The 18,631-nt window shown below is 42.0% G+C and overlaps 1 protein-coding gene and 1 long non-coding RNA gene across 3 annotated transcripts in view; both read left to right on the forward strand.

Moving 5' to 3' along the window:
• The first annotated feature begins 2,785 nt into the window (after positions 1 to 2,785).
• Positions 2,786 to 4,768, forward strand: LOC142653042 (uncharacterized). Its single transcript, XR_012848029.1, has 2 exons — positions 2,786 to 2,911; positions 4,346 to 4,768. It is a non-coding gene; the product is annotated as an uncharacterized LOC142653042 (long non-coding RNA).
• Positions 4,769 to 13,855: 9,087 nt separating this feature from the next.
• CDK14 (cyclin dependent kinase 14) overlaps positions 13,856 to 18,631 on the forward strand; it is a 399,726-nt gene continuing 394,950 nt past the window's right edge. Inside the window, exon 1 of one of the 2 annotated variants that reach the window (XM_075827675.1) lies at positions 13,856 to 14,450. In XM_075827675.1, the coding sequence (XP_075683790.1) occupies positions 14,360 to 14,450 (91 nt within the window). In that variant the 5' untranslated portion in view covers positions 13,856 to 14,359. The remainder of the gene's footprint in view (positions 14,451 to 18,631) is intronic. The other variant, XM_075827674.1, reaches the window with a different exon arrangement.

Genomic DNA, 18,631 nt, shown 5'->3' on the forward strand with positions numbered 1-18,631 from the left:
TACAGACTCCGTGCTGCAATCCTGCAAATCTTTTTTTGGATGTGGACCCATGTACCCAATGCAAAAAAGGTGTTAAATAAGATTAGAAAAAAATCGCTGCTTTCTTCCAATGTCTTTAATGAAACTGAGCTGCAATACTAGACACAGCCCATGGACAGGAGTGGCGCTGTTTCTAGAAGAAAGCAGCCGTGCTTTTCTAATCTTCTATTCCTTTAAAGGGGACAGTTCTGACACGTCTCACGTGCTACTTTAATTTCTGTCCGCACATTTTTATTGTATAGATTTTTGCCTTATCAGATGAGTAGAGGGGATTAGAATGGCGCAGAACGACCTTGCCTGAGGTATTTCCTCAACTCCCCCTCATAATCTTTGTTTTTACAGTTTCTGCCTTTCGATATAGTGGATTTTCTTACTTGATTTTCTACTCGCGGCGCAGATATAAAGGAGCTGCGATTCCCTTTAAGACAGGTAAACGCACACAGGGGGGAATAGTGGTGCAGAATATAAAACTGCTTGCTGCCTTTATGTTGTCAGTGGCTGGCAATACAGCTCAATACACCGGCTAACTGGACTGGGATGGGTTATGGGTTTCCTACATTCACATGTTGAGTATCTTGGTATTTTGCCCTGTGCATAATGTGGGCACTTTTTCACCCCCCCAAAAAACGTCAAGGTTTAGAATGTATTTACACGTACAGTTTTTTTATTTTTTCTAGCAAACCACTAAATTAGTCAGTCTCTTCTGACATCTGCATGTTAGCGTCTCAGCTCCCTTGCCCAATGCTAATCCCACACTTCACCTAGTCCTTATGTTCCTAGAGCTGGGTGGTCTAACAAGGAGTATCATCCAATCCAAAAAGTGTGAAGGCTTCTGACGTCATCATTATCTAGTAATTCCCTATCCTATTTATACTGGTGCCCCGTCCCCCCCTCAACAGGAGATGTGTTCATAGAGGGGGGGGCACCAGTATAAATAGGATAGGGAACTACATAATGATGACGTCAGATACGTGAAAAGGTGCTCCTTTTAACCTGGGAAACACACGGGCCATGAATTTCCCTTGGTACTGCAGGGTAAGGCCTCATGCACATGGCCATGCCTGTAATCGGGGTCCACGATTATGGGCAAGGCCGGCCGCGGACAGCCACCCACATTTTCGGCCTGTGCTCCCATATAAATTATGGGAGCATGGTCCGTAAAAAGTATAAGATAGGACATGGCCTATCTTTTGCGAAGGCTTTCTACGGCCCGGACACCTTCCCACAAATATACAGGTAGGTGTCTGTGGTCAATAGAAATTAATTGGTCCATAATTGCGGTCCGCAATTACGGACGAAATCTACGGTCGTGTGCATGGAGCCTTACTAAACAATAGCCACAGCTCCAGCAGATTTGACAGCCCCTATGGACTGAAGGTAATGGCTGCATTTGGGTCAAAAAGAAACGCGTCGGGAGGATAAAATTGATTAAAAAGAGGTTCCCTGGACCCCTTGCTATGAAGGAGTTGACTACACCAGACAACAAAATGGGTTGGAGGGCATTGACACCAAAGGCTCTATAATACTTTTTCCTGCAAGGAGACAAGTGGGATATGTGTGTGTATATAGTATAAAGTGGATTTTTTATTGAAAACCCTGAAAGTTTTTTACAGCACCAACGTTTGGGTTCTAACTGCACATCTCATAAGTTTGGATTACACATTGAATTACGCAGTTTCCTGCAAGAAAAGGATTACTTCTATTTGTATGTTTATAGAAGTGTCAATATTTCGCAATACATTTTTTTGAAGGAATAACCGTAAAAGTTCTGTTTTATGAAACTCCAATCCTACTTCAGCATTTTAGGCCTCGTGCACACTTACGTTGGCTGTCGTACGGCCGTTAACGACGGACCGCACACGGATGGCTTCCGTGTGCCGTCCGTTGTTTCACGGACCATATCAATGAAAAGGCCGAGACTGTTCCATCAAAAACAGACAGGAGGAGGACCTGTCCTATTATTGACAGAAAGGCCAGACGGTTCCGTTAAAACGACAGTGTGCCTGGTCCCATTGAAATGAATGTGTCGGGGTGCGATCAGTTAAAAAAACGGATAGCACCCTGACGAAAATAACGGAGGCGGGCGTGAGGCTTTACTTGGTTTCTTTAGCATCTTTTTGTGTTTTCCCCCTTTCCCTGTAAAGGCTGCCTATTGAGATATATAGTTATTATAATATCTTGTCCAATATACTTATTGACATATCATTTCCGATATCAGACACCCCTTATTATGGGGCCATGTGCAAAATAAACTTTACAGAAGATTTCTTTCCATTCGGAATATATGGCTTTTATTCAGCATCCAAGAAGAGTGCCACTAAGAAAACAACAGACTCTCTAACCCGTAGGTGGGGCACTACCTGCCCATAAACCCTGGCACACAAGCTAATTCTTACACAATGCCCATGAAACAGACAATCTATTATCTATCTAACTTTTTATTTATCCATCCCATATCGATCGATCGATCATCTTTGCCTGTTTATCTATGTATGTAAAGGGGTTATGTGGGGACCGAAAATTATTATCAGTGTAGTCATTGCAGTAGGTGATACACTCGCTAATATACATTCCGACCCCGTTGCGCTGATTCTGAGATTTTTTTTTAATGGATTTTTATTGCACTGCCGCGGGACCGGAAGTCTAGCTGCACAGTCTTCTTTGATGACGATACGAATCTTCGTCATGTGACCGGCTCCGCTATATTCTATGTACTCGCTGCACTACTGCTACTGCTAGTACATAGAGTACAGCGGGGCCGGTCACATGACGGAGATTCGTATCGTCATCATAGAAGGATTTGCAACTACACTTCTAGAAAAACGTATGAAAATCTCAGAATCAGCGCAACGGGGGCGCAGAATATATATTAGTGAGTGTATCACATACTGCTAATAATTTGTGGTCTCCACCTAACCCCTTTAATATCCATTTATCTATCTTTGCCTGTTTATCTATTTTTCTGATATCTATCTATCTATAATATAAAATAAACAAAAATGGCAGCACTCCCGTAATTCAGAGAAAAAGAAAAACTGCAGAGGGGAATAAAGTCCATTTTCTTTTTCACTGAATTACGGGAGTGCTGCCATTTCCGTTTATTTTATATCATAGATAGATAGATAGATAGATAGATATGCGAAAAATAGATAAACAGGCAAAGATAGATAGACAGTTTGTTTGGAAATTGGATCCGTGTTCAAGGGCTTGCACCCACAGTGCTGCTTTCTTTTTGCATCTATCTCATATCTATCTCATATCTATCTATCTATCATCTATCTATCTATCTATCTATCTATCATCTATCTATCATCTCTCATATCTATCTATCTATCATCTATCTCATATCTATCTATCTATCTATCTCATATCTATCTATCTCATATCTATCTATCTATCTCATATCTATCTATCGATCTATCTATCATCTATCTCATATCTATCTATCTATCATCTATCTCATATCTATCTATCTATTTATCTATCTCATATCCTATCTATCTATCTCATATCCTATCTATCTATCTCATATCCTATCTATCTATCTCATATCCTATCTATCTATCTCATATCTTATCTATCTATCTCATATCTCATATCTATCTATCTATCTATCTATCTATCTATCTATCTATCTATCTCATATCTCATATCTATCTATCTATCTCATATCTATCTATCTCATATCTATCTATCTATCTCATATCTATCTATCTATCTCATATCTATCTATCTATCTATCTATCTATCTATCTATCTCATATCTATCTATCTATCTCATATCTATCTATCTATCTCATATCTATCTATCTCATATCTATCTATCTATCTATCTATCTATCTATCTCATATCTATCTATCTATCTCATATCTATCTATCTATCTCATATCTATCTATCTCATATCTATCTATCTCTCCAATATTTATCTATTAATCTCTCATATCAATCTACTTTTTAGTGTCTCTTTTGGCAAAACTGTGGTTTTGTTATACCAGTCCTAGCATGTCAGAACTAGTAACATACAGAATAGAAATTTCAAGTGTAGGCGTTAAAGTAAAAAGCCATTTATTTTGCTTTTACACATAATAACTCATCGGGGTCAGACAATGCTGTGTTGTGGGTGGGTTTAATAACGATCTGCCAGTGGGCTCAAAAGTAATGTTGTGTTAAAACCTTTTCTTATACAATTAATGCAGCATACCCTGAGCCCGGATGGTAGGAATAAAGGAGCACAGCTTTTCTGAGGTTAGAATAAAAATAAAATCAGCTTTTTACCCATAAACAGCACTACTTTTGTTTTATAGGCTATGTCTGGTATTGCAGTTCAGCCCCATTCACTTAAATTCACATTCTATGGACAAAAGTGGCGCAGTTTCCGGAAAATAAACAGCTCCTTTAAGAAACCAGTAAAAGTCTCTGTTTTAGTGAAGAATTCAAGGCGATGTGCGACATGGGACGCCGCTGACGTGACTGCCCTTGAAGAATTAGAACCGGCAGCCAATGACGGACAGGAGGGACGAAGAAGGGATATAACTACATATTTGTTACGATGATAGAAGCATCCTCGTCAGAGGCTGGAAGATCTCAATAGTGACAGTCGCAACTTAATAGGAAAACATTTGTCATTTTTTGGCAGCCGGCTTATATAAAAGGTGTCAAGGACTGGATATGAAATCCTAGCAGCTGTCAGCATGATATAAAGACACTAAACGTCTTGAGGAGACGAATGCCGGGCTATTGTCACCATTTGTTTTTATTTATTTTGTAAGATTGGGTTGAATGGTTTTACAATAGCGGCATTTTAACAGCTTGAATTATATTCAGAGACAGAGTTATTAGCAATGGGAAGTGCGGGTGAAATATGAGACTCCTACAGAAAAATACAGAAGATGTAAGAAGCTGATGAAAAGCAAAGATGAGGCGGTGGTGAATGAGGTCGTACGCAGAGTTGGGGTCCTATTTATTGCTAGAAGCTTAACTGGGTTCTAGGCGACCACAGGGTTCCTTAAGCTGAAAATGGGTAATGGCCGACAAAATCTGGTGTAGTGGCAGCGCAATGCCATATGACAAAGAGTTCATGGTGAGGGCTTGTCTCCAAACTTCCCAGATCTCAATCCGATCGATCAGTTGTGGGATGTGCTGGAAAACCATGTCCAATCCATGGAGGTCCCACCTCACAACTTAAAGGGAAGGAGTCATTAATTATTATTTTTTTTTTTATCATATTGCTTTTAATATGATATTAACATAAATTTTATTTATTTGTGTTCTTGTGTTCCCCTTTTTACTTTTTTCTTACTTTTACTTCTCTATGGGGGCTGCCATTTTTTATTCATCTCTGTATGTGTCGATTAACGACACATAGAGAGATGGAATACGGCACATTCATCCCCATACAGAATGCGAACGGGAGCCGTTCCATTCTCTGCAGCGTACGCCGTTTGTGTGGGAACGGTGCACACAGGCCAAAACGAAGCTCGTTCTCAGAGTGAAATCCGGCGCCATTTTTATGTGGACCGGAAGCCGCTGCCGGACAGTAAGATGACGACTTCCGGCTGCGGCTTCCGGCCATATGTTCTAGGAAGCGAAGATGCAAGGAATAGGAGCGGAGGCGGCAGGAGCAGGTAAGTTATGTTTGTGTATGTGATGTGTGTATTATGTTCGTGTTATACTGTCTGCTGAGCCCTGTATCTAATCCTCCTACACTGTGCAGTCGCTCAGAAAATGGCGGCACACAGTGTAGGAGGTTTGAAGATTCAAACCCCTCCTTCTCCTGGCACTAGCCAGAATAAGGGAGGGGGGATTGTGTGAGGACACTAGAGGAGAGTGTGTCTACCCCAAATTTGCAGCATAAATCAATGAGGTTGCTTTACCACATTGACCATGCTGCAATTTTAGGAACTGCTCCCTCTAGTGCCCAGCACATGGAAATGTTATAAATTAGAATCTTATTTCTAATATTTACTGACTTGTGAAAAAATTTAAATAATTAAAACAATGTGTAATCACTCAAATACTAATTGTTTAACTAAAAAAAAAAAAATTCTAGCGACACATTCCCTTTAATGGATCTGCTGCTAACGTCTTGATGACAGATCCCACAGGAACCTTCAGAGGTCTTTTGGAGTCCATGCCTCAACGGGTCAGAGCTGTTTTGCCAGTACGAGGGCGACCTACGTAATATTAGTCAGGTGGTTTTAATGTTATGGCTGATCGGTGTATAAAACCTAGACTACAGTCCTGTGTGTGTGTTTAAGGGGTTGTCCACTTTGGACCATCCCTTTTTGTTAGAAAAATCCCCCAGAAATGAGCTTATCACAGGTTGTCATGTAGCTGTGACCTCCCGTGATCAGCAGTATTCTTTGGGGAAATTCAGCACCAAGTGTGCTTTGAAAATGGGTTTTCAAAAGTTTAGGATGTGAGATGTCTGAGCAATGCAGACTATGCAACTTTTTAGTGAAAATATTTGCAGTCAATTTAAATACATGTATGTTAGAAAATTGTATGATTGATTTCTATTCTATAAATACATTAAAAAAATTACAATCAAGATAACCCTTGAAGTAAAATTAAAGAAAGGAAAAAACCCTGAAGCCTCTTCACACTAACCTTGCTAAATACTTACCATTGAAATTTTTCTCTAGTCCCTGCACCTCAGGTGATTGGATGTGGATGCGATGAGGTCTTATAAAACATGACATCACATGATAGTGGCAGCCAATCATGGGGGTTTATTCTCTTAACTCACAGAAAACCTCTTTAAAAAAATCTAATCATAGTGGAGCCATATTAAAAAGATTACAGACAATATGAGTAGAAGTGATGGGTAACGTATGGATATCTCTTTTTCCCTCTTTTATATATCCAACCTTTTCAGCCAGCTTTGAGCTGTCGTTTACTGTAGAAGGCTTTTTCCCAAAAGGATGAAATGTCACACATTGGCACATGCAACTTTGAAGAATTCCAGTTATCAAGCATCAAGCAGGTTAATTGGCTACTGAGTAGTACATAACTACAGGATCAGACTACATAGGGTTTGTTTGTAGTCTGCCACCATGGAGACGCACAGGTCTGCATAGGAGCTGTATACACAAAATGGTAGAATGTTTTTAATCAAAGGAAAAAATGCTTCAATTCTTACTTTTGAATTGGAGCAATAAATGTAAGGGTATGTTCACACGGCGGAAAAATCGGAAGCAGAACGCCTCCAAACATCTGCCCATTGATTCCAATGGGAAAACGCCGTTCTGTTCCGACGGAGCATTTTTCGTGGCGTTTTTTACTCGTAAAAAAACAGATGCGAAAAAGAAATGCAGGTCACTTCTTGGGACGTTTTTTGGAGCCGTTTTTCATTGACTATCAAAACAGCTTCAAAAATGGTCGTAAAAAACGAGAAAAACGCTGCGAAAATCACGAGTGGCTTCAAAAACGTCTGAAAATCAGGAGCTGTTTTCCCTTGAAAACAGCTTCGTATTTTGAGACGTTTTTGACTCAGCGTGTGAACATACCCTAATGGTTATCAAAAACCAAAGTACAAATTATGGTTGATGCAGTGGGAATTGGTGCAAATGAAAGGGTCTGTTCACACGGCCTATTTTCGGTCGTTTTTCAATGGGAAAACAGTGTTCTGTTCCGACAGAGCGTTTTTAGCGCGTAAAAAAAAGGTCGCAAAAAATTTACTCTGGCGAAAAAAGCTCAAACGGCTGTAAAAAAATGCAACGAAAAACACTGCAAAAATCGCGAGTGGCTTAAAAAACGTCTGAGAATCAGGAGCTGTTTTTTCCCTTGAAAACAGCTTCATATTTTGAAACGTTGTTGCTCACTGCGTGTGAACATACCCTAAGAAGGTCAGTTTTTAATGAGTGTGGCCTTTGACCCTGACTAAGGGACCCCACCCGTAGTGCAGTAATAGAGGCAGACACAGTACAGTTCAATGAAACAAGACTTCTACAAAGCGTGATGATTACAACAGTAGAGCTTAGCGCAGAGGCGTAGCTAGGTTCTCCAGCACCCGGGGCAAAGATTCAGTTTGGCGCCCCCCCCCCCCCTCCACCAACCTCTTTCCCGACATCTCCTTCCCCCTCGCCGTGTTTGTTTTCTCTACCAATCGACGTGTCATTTATTTTTATGAAACGCGAGCATAAAAACATGTGTACATTTTACAAGCAATATGGTTCTATACACAACACCAGAACCAAGCTCACTACATATATACAACACCAGCACAAATACAGCTCAATTTAGTGCAACCCCTGCTGTATAGGTGTGTACGGCGTAAAACTACAGCTCCCAGCATGGCCCAAACAATGATAAGGATATGCTGGGAGTTGCTGTTTCACAAAAAATAAATCCTATCATAATCATCTCGCTGCAGATCATACAGCGACTACAGTATTGATTAGAGGCAGAATAAACATTTACATTAAGTGACTCACCGGTGACGTCTCAGATTCTAGTTCTTTTTCTCCATGCGGTCCAGACCTCTATGATGACTTCTCCCAGTCACAGCCCATTTCTGCAGTTTGCCGCTCACATGTCTTCAGCTTCTCACTTTACCAACATTTCTGCACCTATAAATAAATATAAAGTTATCATTATACCACACACTATGCCCCTAAATATAATAGCGCCATACACTGCACCTCTAATTATAATAGCACCATACACCGTGTCCCACACACACACACACACACTGTGCCCCCTGTAGATAGTGCCTGCCATAGAGCCCCCTGTAGATAGTGCCCTGCCATAGAGCCCCTGTAGATAGTGCCCCCATATAGACCACCCCTGTATATAGTGTCCCACAAATAACTCCCCCTATAGTGCTCTACAGATAGCCCACCCCTGTATATAGCCCCCTGTAGATATAGCCCATCCCTGTATATAGTACTCCACAGATAGCCCAACCATGTATGTAGCCCCCCTGTAGATATAGCCCACCCCTGTATATAGTGCTCCACATATAGTCCACCCCTGTATATAGTGTTTCACAGATAGCCCACCCCTGTATATAGCCCCCCTTGTACATATAGTCCACCCCTGTATATAGTGCTCCACTAGATAGTCCACCCCTGTATATAGTGCTCCACAGATAGCCCACACTTGTATATAGTATATACAGGGGTGGGCTATCTGTGGAGCACTATATACAGGGGTGGACTATATGTACAAGGGGGCTATATACAGGGGTGGGCTTCCTGTGGACCACTATAGCGGGAGCTATTTGTGGGTTACTATATACAGGGGTGGGCTATATCTACAGGGGGACTATATACAGGGGTGGGCTATATCTACAGGGGGACTATATCTACAGGGGGACCATATCTACAGGGGTGGGCTATATCTACAGGGGGGCTATATCTACAGGGGTGGGCTATATCTACAGGGGTGGGCTATATACTATATAGCCCCCCTGTAGTTATAGCCCACCCCTGTATATGGTGCTCCATAGATAGCCCCCCCCAGTATATAGCCCCCCTTTAGATATAGTCCCCCTGTATATAGCCCACCCCCTGTAGATATAGTCCACCTGTAGATAGCCCACCCCAGTATATAGCCCCCCTGTAGATATAGTCCACCTGTATATAGCCCACCCCAGTATATAGCCCCTCTGTAGATATAGTCCCCCTGTATATAGCCCACCCCCTGTAGATATAGCCCCCCTGTAGATATAGCCCCCCTGTAGATATAGTCCCCCTGTAGATATAGTCCCCCTGTAGATATAGTCCCCCCGCAGATACAGACACACACGTCTATTACAGTTAAAAAAAATATATATATATTCAAACTCACCTTATTCCCGCTCCCACGCCGTCCGGCAGCCATGGAGACCTGCTCTCTTCTGCGCAGGTCTCCAGGGGGTTGAACACAGCGTCTATGAAAGGCGCTGATTGGCTGGGCAGGATAACTTTCCCTGTCAGTCAGTCAGCGTCTTTCATCGACGGAAGCTTCACTGGTACAAAAGGTACCAGTTGCTTCATTCGTGGAGAGGCGCTGAATGGCCGGGCACGGAACGTGCCCGGTCATTCATTGCGTCTAATTGTACCTGTGTCCTTGCGACACAGGTACAATTATAGTGCAGGAGGAGGTGGCGCTGGCGCCCCCCTCTGAGCTGCGCCCGGGACACGTGCCCCGCCTGCCCCCCCCTAGCTACGCCTCTGGCTTAGCGTAGTGGTCACAGGGTTGACACACAGCTTGGCGGTTAGAGTCTCTGGTCCTTGGTCACAGTTGGGGCAGGGGCGACTAGGCCTTCACCCGCCCTCGGTACAGGATACACGCTGGAAGTTGTCTGAAATCACTTAGAGATTACACACACACACACACACACACACACACACAGGGCTTCTTCCGGTCACAGGATACTATTTATGACAGACCCAAGATACACAGCAATTTGGTACGGGTCAAGACACTGGAAGCAGTCCAAAACCACTCAGTAGGACACAGAGGGTAGGCCTTCTCAGCGACGAATGTTGGCACTATCCTCCTCATAGACCTCCTCCGGTTCTCTGCCACTCTGTTAGTCCCGTGAATTCATTCACAAGCACCTGACAGACTCTCGCTGTACACTCTCCAATCATAATGGACACTGACCACAAGGCGCACCAAAACACCTCCAATATTGTTATGTTTCTTGTACGGTGCCCGTGCAGCGCCACGCTAGTGTCTGCCCACCTGACCAGCTCAACGTGCCTGCCTGTAAACAGAGTAAACATCACAACATGTTCCCCCCTAAAACGTCTCTTCTCCAGACATCACTGCCATTCTCGAGGCTTCTTGTTCCCCTTGTACTTTTTCCATCTCCTGGGTAATATTTTATAAACCAGTGCCCAGAACTGAACTTTATTTTCTAGACAAAGCCACACTAATGCTTTGTAAAGCAGCAAGAGGATGTTTTTGTTTATAATGGCCAAATGTTAATCATAATCTATGGGCACCATTGCACTGGGTAGTAATATTGGCTGCCCCGCAATTTCCCCAACCCATACCCATTCCCACCCTTGGGACCCTCACGTTCATATTGGCCTTCCCATCACTGCCTAATCTGAGATAGAGGCAGATGAGTTAAGGTCTGGCCCGAAACTGCCCCATTCTCAAGTATCAATTCCAGAAATGGGTATTTGCCCCTTTGGTAGGAGCGGCACCGGCTAACCCCAACACTATATAGCAGCGCCATGGCCTCTTTGTCAGGTACGCGATTGACTTTATGGCTGAAATAATTGTTGCTGGGTTGACTACGTGTTAAAGGTCGGTGTCTGTATCCATCTTGGAATCTTCTGTCGTCTTCGTGGTTACCAGCTTCATCCATAAAGAACTATGTCGGGTTTTATGCAGGTGATTTACAGCGCAGTCTACTTAACAGCTGCAGCCGTTAATGGGTTTCCATTGCTTTATCTTCATGAAGTTTGTGGAAAAGATTTCACTTAATAAGAGCGTTAAGCTCCATCATGACTTGCAGATTTTTATGGGAATTGTTTCATGTATCGAATAGCTGAGCCTATGAGCAGGAAATTAAGAAGTAGCCATTAAACACATCAGTATTTTCCCACACACGAGGCAACTGAGGTAGAAAACCTGTGATGAAGTAGTTCCAGTCATACTAGGGCCCAGTGGTGTACAGAGGTGAAGAGGCCCCATTGCAAAGCTCAAAATTGGCCCCCCATTATGGTGCGGAGTCTTGGTACAGAGGACAGAAGGGCCTGGTAATTGTTCTCCCTCCATCCCCGGTCTTTTATCCATTAGCAACAGGAATGGTTCCCTCTCTCCAAGGATCTCATAGCAGATGCATGGTCTGCTGCTACGGTGTGTATGGCCTAGCTGGGGCCCAAGGGCTTCTCTGCCACATACATACACAGCAGTGAAGATTGGTGAGACGGCACTGTATAGATTCTGCACTTGGGACACAGAAGCTTCAAGTGAAACATCTGCAAAAAAATATTGCGAGAAAAACATGTATGTCGCTTACAGCAACCAATCATATTGAAGATGCCATTTTTCTGACTCCATTGGTTTTTTTCACAAATGATTGATCCCTATGTAATATAAAGCCATCTATTCTGGTTGTAGTTCATAATATATGTCCTTAAAGTACATATTCACTTTTTAATAGCACATTGTTTCTAGGGGCAACATTCTGTACTCATTTCTTAATATATTTTTATATTAGAGCTTCATTTTTTCATATAAAGAGCTCCAAATCCCCTGCATAGTCATAGAATTAAATTATACAATACTGGGTGCCTGCAGCCACCACTAGGGGGAGCTTACTGCATACAGTTCACTGTATAAATCGTATGCAGTAAGCTCCCTCTAGTGGTGACTCCTGAAAGCCAAAATTTTATAATTTAGCTCTAGGTCTATGTATCAGAAAATGATATTCAGCACAGAATTTTTAACCTATTGAGATAATAAAAGAGCAAAATGTTGGACATTCACTGTCTGAAGCTGGAGGGTCTCTAATAGCTTGATAAATACAGCTTTGTATGCACTTGCATAAAGGGTAACCACAAAAGCTCCCGTTATTCCTTGTGCCACATGATCTGAATTGTAAGTAGTAAATAAATGTCGACCATATGCACACAACAGATTTTTTTAGCACATTTTAGTCTGAAAAAAATGTTTGTTTTTTGTCAGGCCTTATTAATATTTGTTCTCTTTTATGCTCCCTTTTCAGTCTCCTTTGAATGTTAGGGTATGTTCACACGGGCTAATTTCAGCCGTTTAAACGTCCCTAAAAACACCTGAAAAATCTACCCATTGATTTCAATAACAAATACGCCGTTCTGTTCCGACGCAGCATTTTTTACGCCTCATTTTCAAAAAACGGCGTGTAAAAAGACGCCCCGTAAAAAGAAGTGCATGTCACTTCTTGAGCCGTTTTTGGAGCCGTTTTTCATTGACTCAATAGAAAAACAGCTCCAAAAACGTCCGTAAAAAACACAGCAAAAAACGCTAGTTTGATTAAAAACGGCTGAAAATCAGGAGCTGATTTCCCTTGAAAACAGCTCTGTATTTTCAGCCGTATTTTGTTAACCGTGTGAACATACCCTTACAGTCAATTTATCTGTTTTCTTCCACTGAAATTTATGCCAGTGAATCTATAATAGATTCCTATACATTTGATACCACTTCACCAATCCATTTTTATGCTTTTATCTACAGGAAAATAATTCCAGCAAGAACGGGATTATGCTGTAATACAGAATACCAACGAAGACTGACCATATACCAACCTTGCCAACACCAGAAATAGATATCAATGAGAGATTTTCATACTGACTTTGCAATTTGTTCTCATACATCTGTTAATAAAGGCCTAAAACTCAATGTATACATCAGCAAATATGCTTTACCTTCCCACGTTGCTCCATTGATACATATTAGTACCTATTTACAAAACACAAAAAGTCTTCTTGCAAACAGCTTGAATTTTTTTGTGCGAAACATAATAATTGATTGTTATCTGGATCCCATATCAGTCTGTGTTTTTTTTTTTTTTTTAATTGGACCCAGGTGGAAACCGTATACAGAAAAGAGGTTTATTTAGTTCCACTCTACGCCTCCTGCATTATATTGATCGTCTACTAACTCAATTAAATGTAAGATGACCACATCTCCATTTTAATGAAGGCTCATCAAAATCCTCATAGACCTAGTCCTGCTCTCACAGCTGAGCTCTATAATGGTGATTTACTGCACAAGGCAGGAGCTGCACTTACCCATACCCACCACTAGATGGCTCTCTAGAGCTATGACAATCTCCATTCTACAGCTGCTGCTGAGACCACAGAGCAAATACCCTTCTCCTCTGTAGTTAAAAGCCCCATCCTGGATGTGCTTCATCTGCCTGCTAAGAATATAAGCACCACTATGACGAAGCCAGGGGAGGGGGTGGGACAGAACAGAGCTCAGACACAGAACTGGGCTGTCTAAGAAGCTGCAGAAGGACCAACCAAAGCTGCTGCATGTCCACCAAGGGCTTCCCTGCCTCCTGATCATCCCCCCCATGCAAACTCCTCTTGTACTCTGGATGTGTGTTTAGATTTGAATACTATAGATTGGGTGTAAATATTTTTTTTCCCCTCTTCCTGAGTATTTTTGGATTCTTCTTCTATTTTATTTATTAGTATTTTTTATTTTTTTTTTGCAATACAAAAACAGAAGAGACTTAAAAAATGAGTCAGATCCTCTGGGCACAGACTCAATGCAAAACCTAAAGTCTGGCTGAAGATCCAAGGTGATTGGAGACACCGCTGCAACATTGTATCTGGGATTCTATACAATTCACTGCATTTTGGGACAAGGAGCTTGCAATCTAAATGTGTGACATGATTGAACCTCCGCCCACTCTGAAGCTGAGCAAGATGAAAAAGTTGAGAAGAACTTTGTCTGAGAGTTTCAGCAGGATAGGTGAGTGGTCTTCAGCTGCGCTGGGTCCTGGCTGCTGCTGCCTTGTATAGAGGGAAACAACTTTATTTTGTGCATTAGATACTCCTTGGTTTGCAGCGAGCAGATGTTCTGTACACTGGAGACAGGATCTGCTGACATCAACATTGTAGGGATGGCTGAATGCTGCATATGGTCAGTCACGCATGGGTATATAGCTACAGATGTAGTAGAGCTGTATTTGTCAGCTGGTTCTTTCAGACTGCATTGTGATGTTGCATTAGATTTAGGGACTGCGACTGAAAATCTGTTCCATCTGAAGAGGGTTGTTTCTGCAGCATGCACATGGATTTTTGCCAGATGAATGGGACCGTTGCAGAATTTTCTCCAAAAAAACCGCCGTGTGTGAATATACCCTTACACGCAGTCCTGTTTAAAAGCCAATGTTGAAGTTTAGCTCTGCTACATTTGAATCACTCCACATCTACATATGACCAGTTTAGTATGTTTCATTTCCGTATAGTCTACATATGACAAGCTCATCTCTGCGTATTGACCACATATGACCAGCTTAGCTCTTCTTCATCTGCGTATAGTCTTCATATAACTAGTTAATTCCTGCTGGTTCTGCGTATAGACCACCTATGACTAGCTCCTCGGTGCTGCGTGTATTTCACATATGACCAACTTAACTCTGCTTCATCTGCATATTGACCACATGATAAACTTAGCTCTGCTTCACCTGCTAATAGTCTTCATATAACATGCTCATTCCTACTGCTCCTGCGTATAGACCGCAGATGACAAGCTCGTTTCTGCTGCATATATTCCACATATGACCGGCTTAACCCTGCTACATATGACCAGATTAACTCTGCTTGATCTGCATATTGGTTTAGCTCTATTTCATCTGCATATAGTCAACACATGACAAGCTCCTCTCTGCCACTTCTGCATACAGACCACGTATGACAAGTTTCCCTCTGCTACTTCTGCATATTGACCACGTGACAATTTCGCTTTGTTTCATCTGAATACAAAACGTATAGGACCGGCTTCATCTGCACATTGATTACATATAACCAGCTCATCCCTGCAGCACCTGACAAACTCAGCTCTGCTGCACATATTCATATATACATCATTGCTGCAATGGAATATGTGAACAGATCCATGGTGTTTCTAGGTTTATTCCGCATTGTATACAATGGGATATCTCTCCGGTGACTTCATATCTCAAGAAATTCCTTGTTTTACCACTTCCTGTGTGAACTGGTACATGCGAGAATTACCCGGACCCTGGAAATATTTCAGTTCGTCTTGTAGTTAATGGCTTCATACTTGTGTTAAGCCGCCTATGGAAACGGGGAATTGTCTGGGATCAAAGTAACATCGCAACTCGTTATCAGAACCTTCCCCTGCTGCAATAGTTTGTAAAAAATATTGTAACCCCTAGCAACCGACTGATGTCCCACAGATTTCTATTGGTTGGTAATGATTGTTCCTATATAACGGACGCAGCTATTATAGCCTATGTCAATAATGAGACATCTTAACGATAATCATTAACGGTCCATAATTATTACACCTATGGTACCAGTATGGCGCTAAGATGCTATGTATCAAAACTGGTGCAAAGGAAAAGTGGCCAAGTTGCCCATGGCAACCAAGAGATTTCAACTCTTATTTTTCCAGAGGCGTTTTAGAAAATGAAAGCAGCGACCTGATTGGTTGCTCTGGGCAGCAATACCATTTTTCCTGTGCACCAATTTTGATATGTCTCCGCCATTTTGTGCCTAGAGGTTTTTTTTATATAGTTTTATACGGCCATTCGTTTTTTAAATTGGCGTTGGTCCAAGTTTCTGGCCCCACTAATGTTATTTTGTGACCTGTCCTGTTACACTAACGTCAGTAAATAATTCGTCGTCCGTAATTTTCATTTATTTTTTGTAACCACCTCACGAGATGAGAATGAGATTTGACAACTCCACTAATGTGTGGGTCTGAAGATTTGTTATGTGCAGATGTAGCAGACCTAAGTATGTCATTTAGCGCAACCCCCATGATGTGTCATCAGTAACTTTCCATAGAATAAGGGATAAACATAATGGGCCTCATGTATGAAAACGATCTAGCACAGATAAACTGTCCTTGTTGTCCATAGCAACCAATCAGAGATCAGCTTTAATTTCTCCAGAGCAGTTTATGAAATGAAAGCTGTGCTCTGATTGGTTGCTAAGGGTAACGAGGACAGTTTTTCTGTTGGACAGTTTTCATAGGCCGGGCCTATGTGTTGGCAGGGACAGTGTGGACCAGAAATAGTTTAATGACAAATTCAGCTCTGCTGCATCTTTCAGGGTGGAGGTTACAACTGGGTTATATGTAAATTAACCTTATCTAGTTGTCAGGGCAACAGAGTAACCCGCCATTGTTTGTGTACATCCTGTAGCGACTATTCAAAGTGTTGTAATCAGCGTTCCTATCTGACATCCTTGTGTACCATTAAAACAAAATTACCCGACACAATTGGCTGTCAGCGTCACCCAAAGCCCTGACCTTCTGCTTGACGTTCCCAAAAATATCCTAACAATAATATATAATCTCCAATTACTGTCATAAATTAGAAAATAAAAAATCCTTTAATCCGGCATGAATTGAACCTGACAGATGACCGTTTATAAAATGTTGCGAATTATATAAAATATGTCGGTGTCCTACTCTGCGTCTGGACTTTCTGTTGAATTTCTGGACGATCAGATGCCAGGTTAAAGGAATTTTACTGTATACAATTTGACGGTCCTTCAACTTCATGAATGGATTTTCCTAATGGTATATTCACACGCAAACTCAAAAATGGCTGAAAATTACAGAGCTGTTTTCTGAGGCGCTTTTTCTAGACTTTTTTTGGAGCTGTTTTTGTATTGGCACAATAAAAAAAAATAGCTCCAAAAACGGCTCAAGAAGTGACCTGCTCCCTTTTGCGTTTTTTTTTTGTTTTTTTTTTTTTAAAAACTCTAACTAAAAAAAACGCCCCGTCTGAATGAAACGCCGTTTTTCCCATTTATTTCAATGGGCAGATGTCTGTAGCTGTTTAGCTACCGTTTTTTCAGGCGTATTTAGAGGCATTTATGACCTGAAATAAGCCTGAACATACCCATAAGGGTTTCTGGGAATTACAGGAGATGTGCATTGCCTGTTTCCGACTGTCCTGCATTCAGGCGGCCTAGGCTGGTTTACACAAACATAAATATATTGATGCATTTTAAAGCCTGTATTACAACCGCACTACTTGGCCCCCTGTGCAGATGTAGAAGAGTTGAGTTTGTTAGTGCAGCATAGTTCACTTTGTAGTTTGAATCGTGCAGATTTACATAGGACTGCTGGTGAACCTACTGCATGATCTTAAGGCTGGGTTCACACTACCTATTTTCAGGCGTAAAGGAGGCCTTTTACGCCTGAAAACACGGCTCAAATACGTCGGCAAACATCTGCCCATTCATTTCAATGGGTTTGCCGACGTACTGTGCCCATGACCTGTAATTTTACGCGTAGCTGTCAAAAGACGGCACGTAAAATAACAGCGTCGTCAAAGAAGTGGAGGACACTTCTTGGGATGTAATTTGAGCCGTTTTTCACTGACTTCAATGAAGAACAGCTCCAAATTACGGCCGTAATTGACGCCTCGCGAAACGCGAGTACGAGCAATTACGTCTGAAATGCAGGAGCTGTTTTCTCCTGAAAACAGCTCCGTAATTGTCGATATCGTGTGCACATACCCTTATTCAATGAGCTATCAACTCAGCTCTGCTACATGTATAGTGCTTGCTATTATATGTTCACTGCTTATCCTTTGTTGTCAAGCACTGCAGAATATGTTGGCGCCCTTGAAAGGATCCAATTGGTTTTCCCAGAATTAAAAATGATCACCTCTCCACAGGTTTAGGTGAGAATTTTTTGATCACTGGGACCCCCACCAATCTCAAGAACTGGGGTCCTGAACTCCCGGTTTCTTCTCACTTCTTGACCACAGTGAGGAGGAGCTTAAATGGTGTGTCGGTCAAGCATTCGCACCGCCGCTCCATTCAATGTCTACGAGAATGAGGGAGACGGATGAGCACTGTACTCGGCTGTTTCAGTCATTCAATGTCCTCCTCGTTGTGGATGAGCAGTGTGGAGAAACAGGGGGTTCAGGACCCCCATTCTCG

Source organism: Rhinoderma darwinii, chromosome 5 (genome assembly GCF_050947455.1).
Source record: "Rhinoderma darwinii isolate aRhiDar2 chromosome 5, aRhiDar2.hap1, whole genome shotgun sequence".
Taxonomy (NCBI): domain Eukaryota; kingdom Metazoa; phylum Chordata; class Amphibia; order Anura; family Rhinodermatidae; genus Rhinoderma; species Rhinoderma darwinii.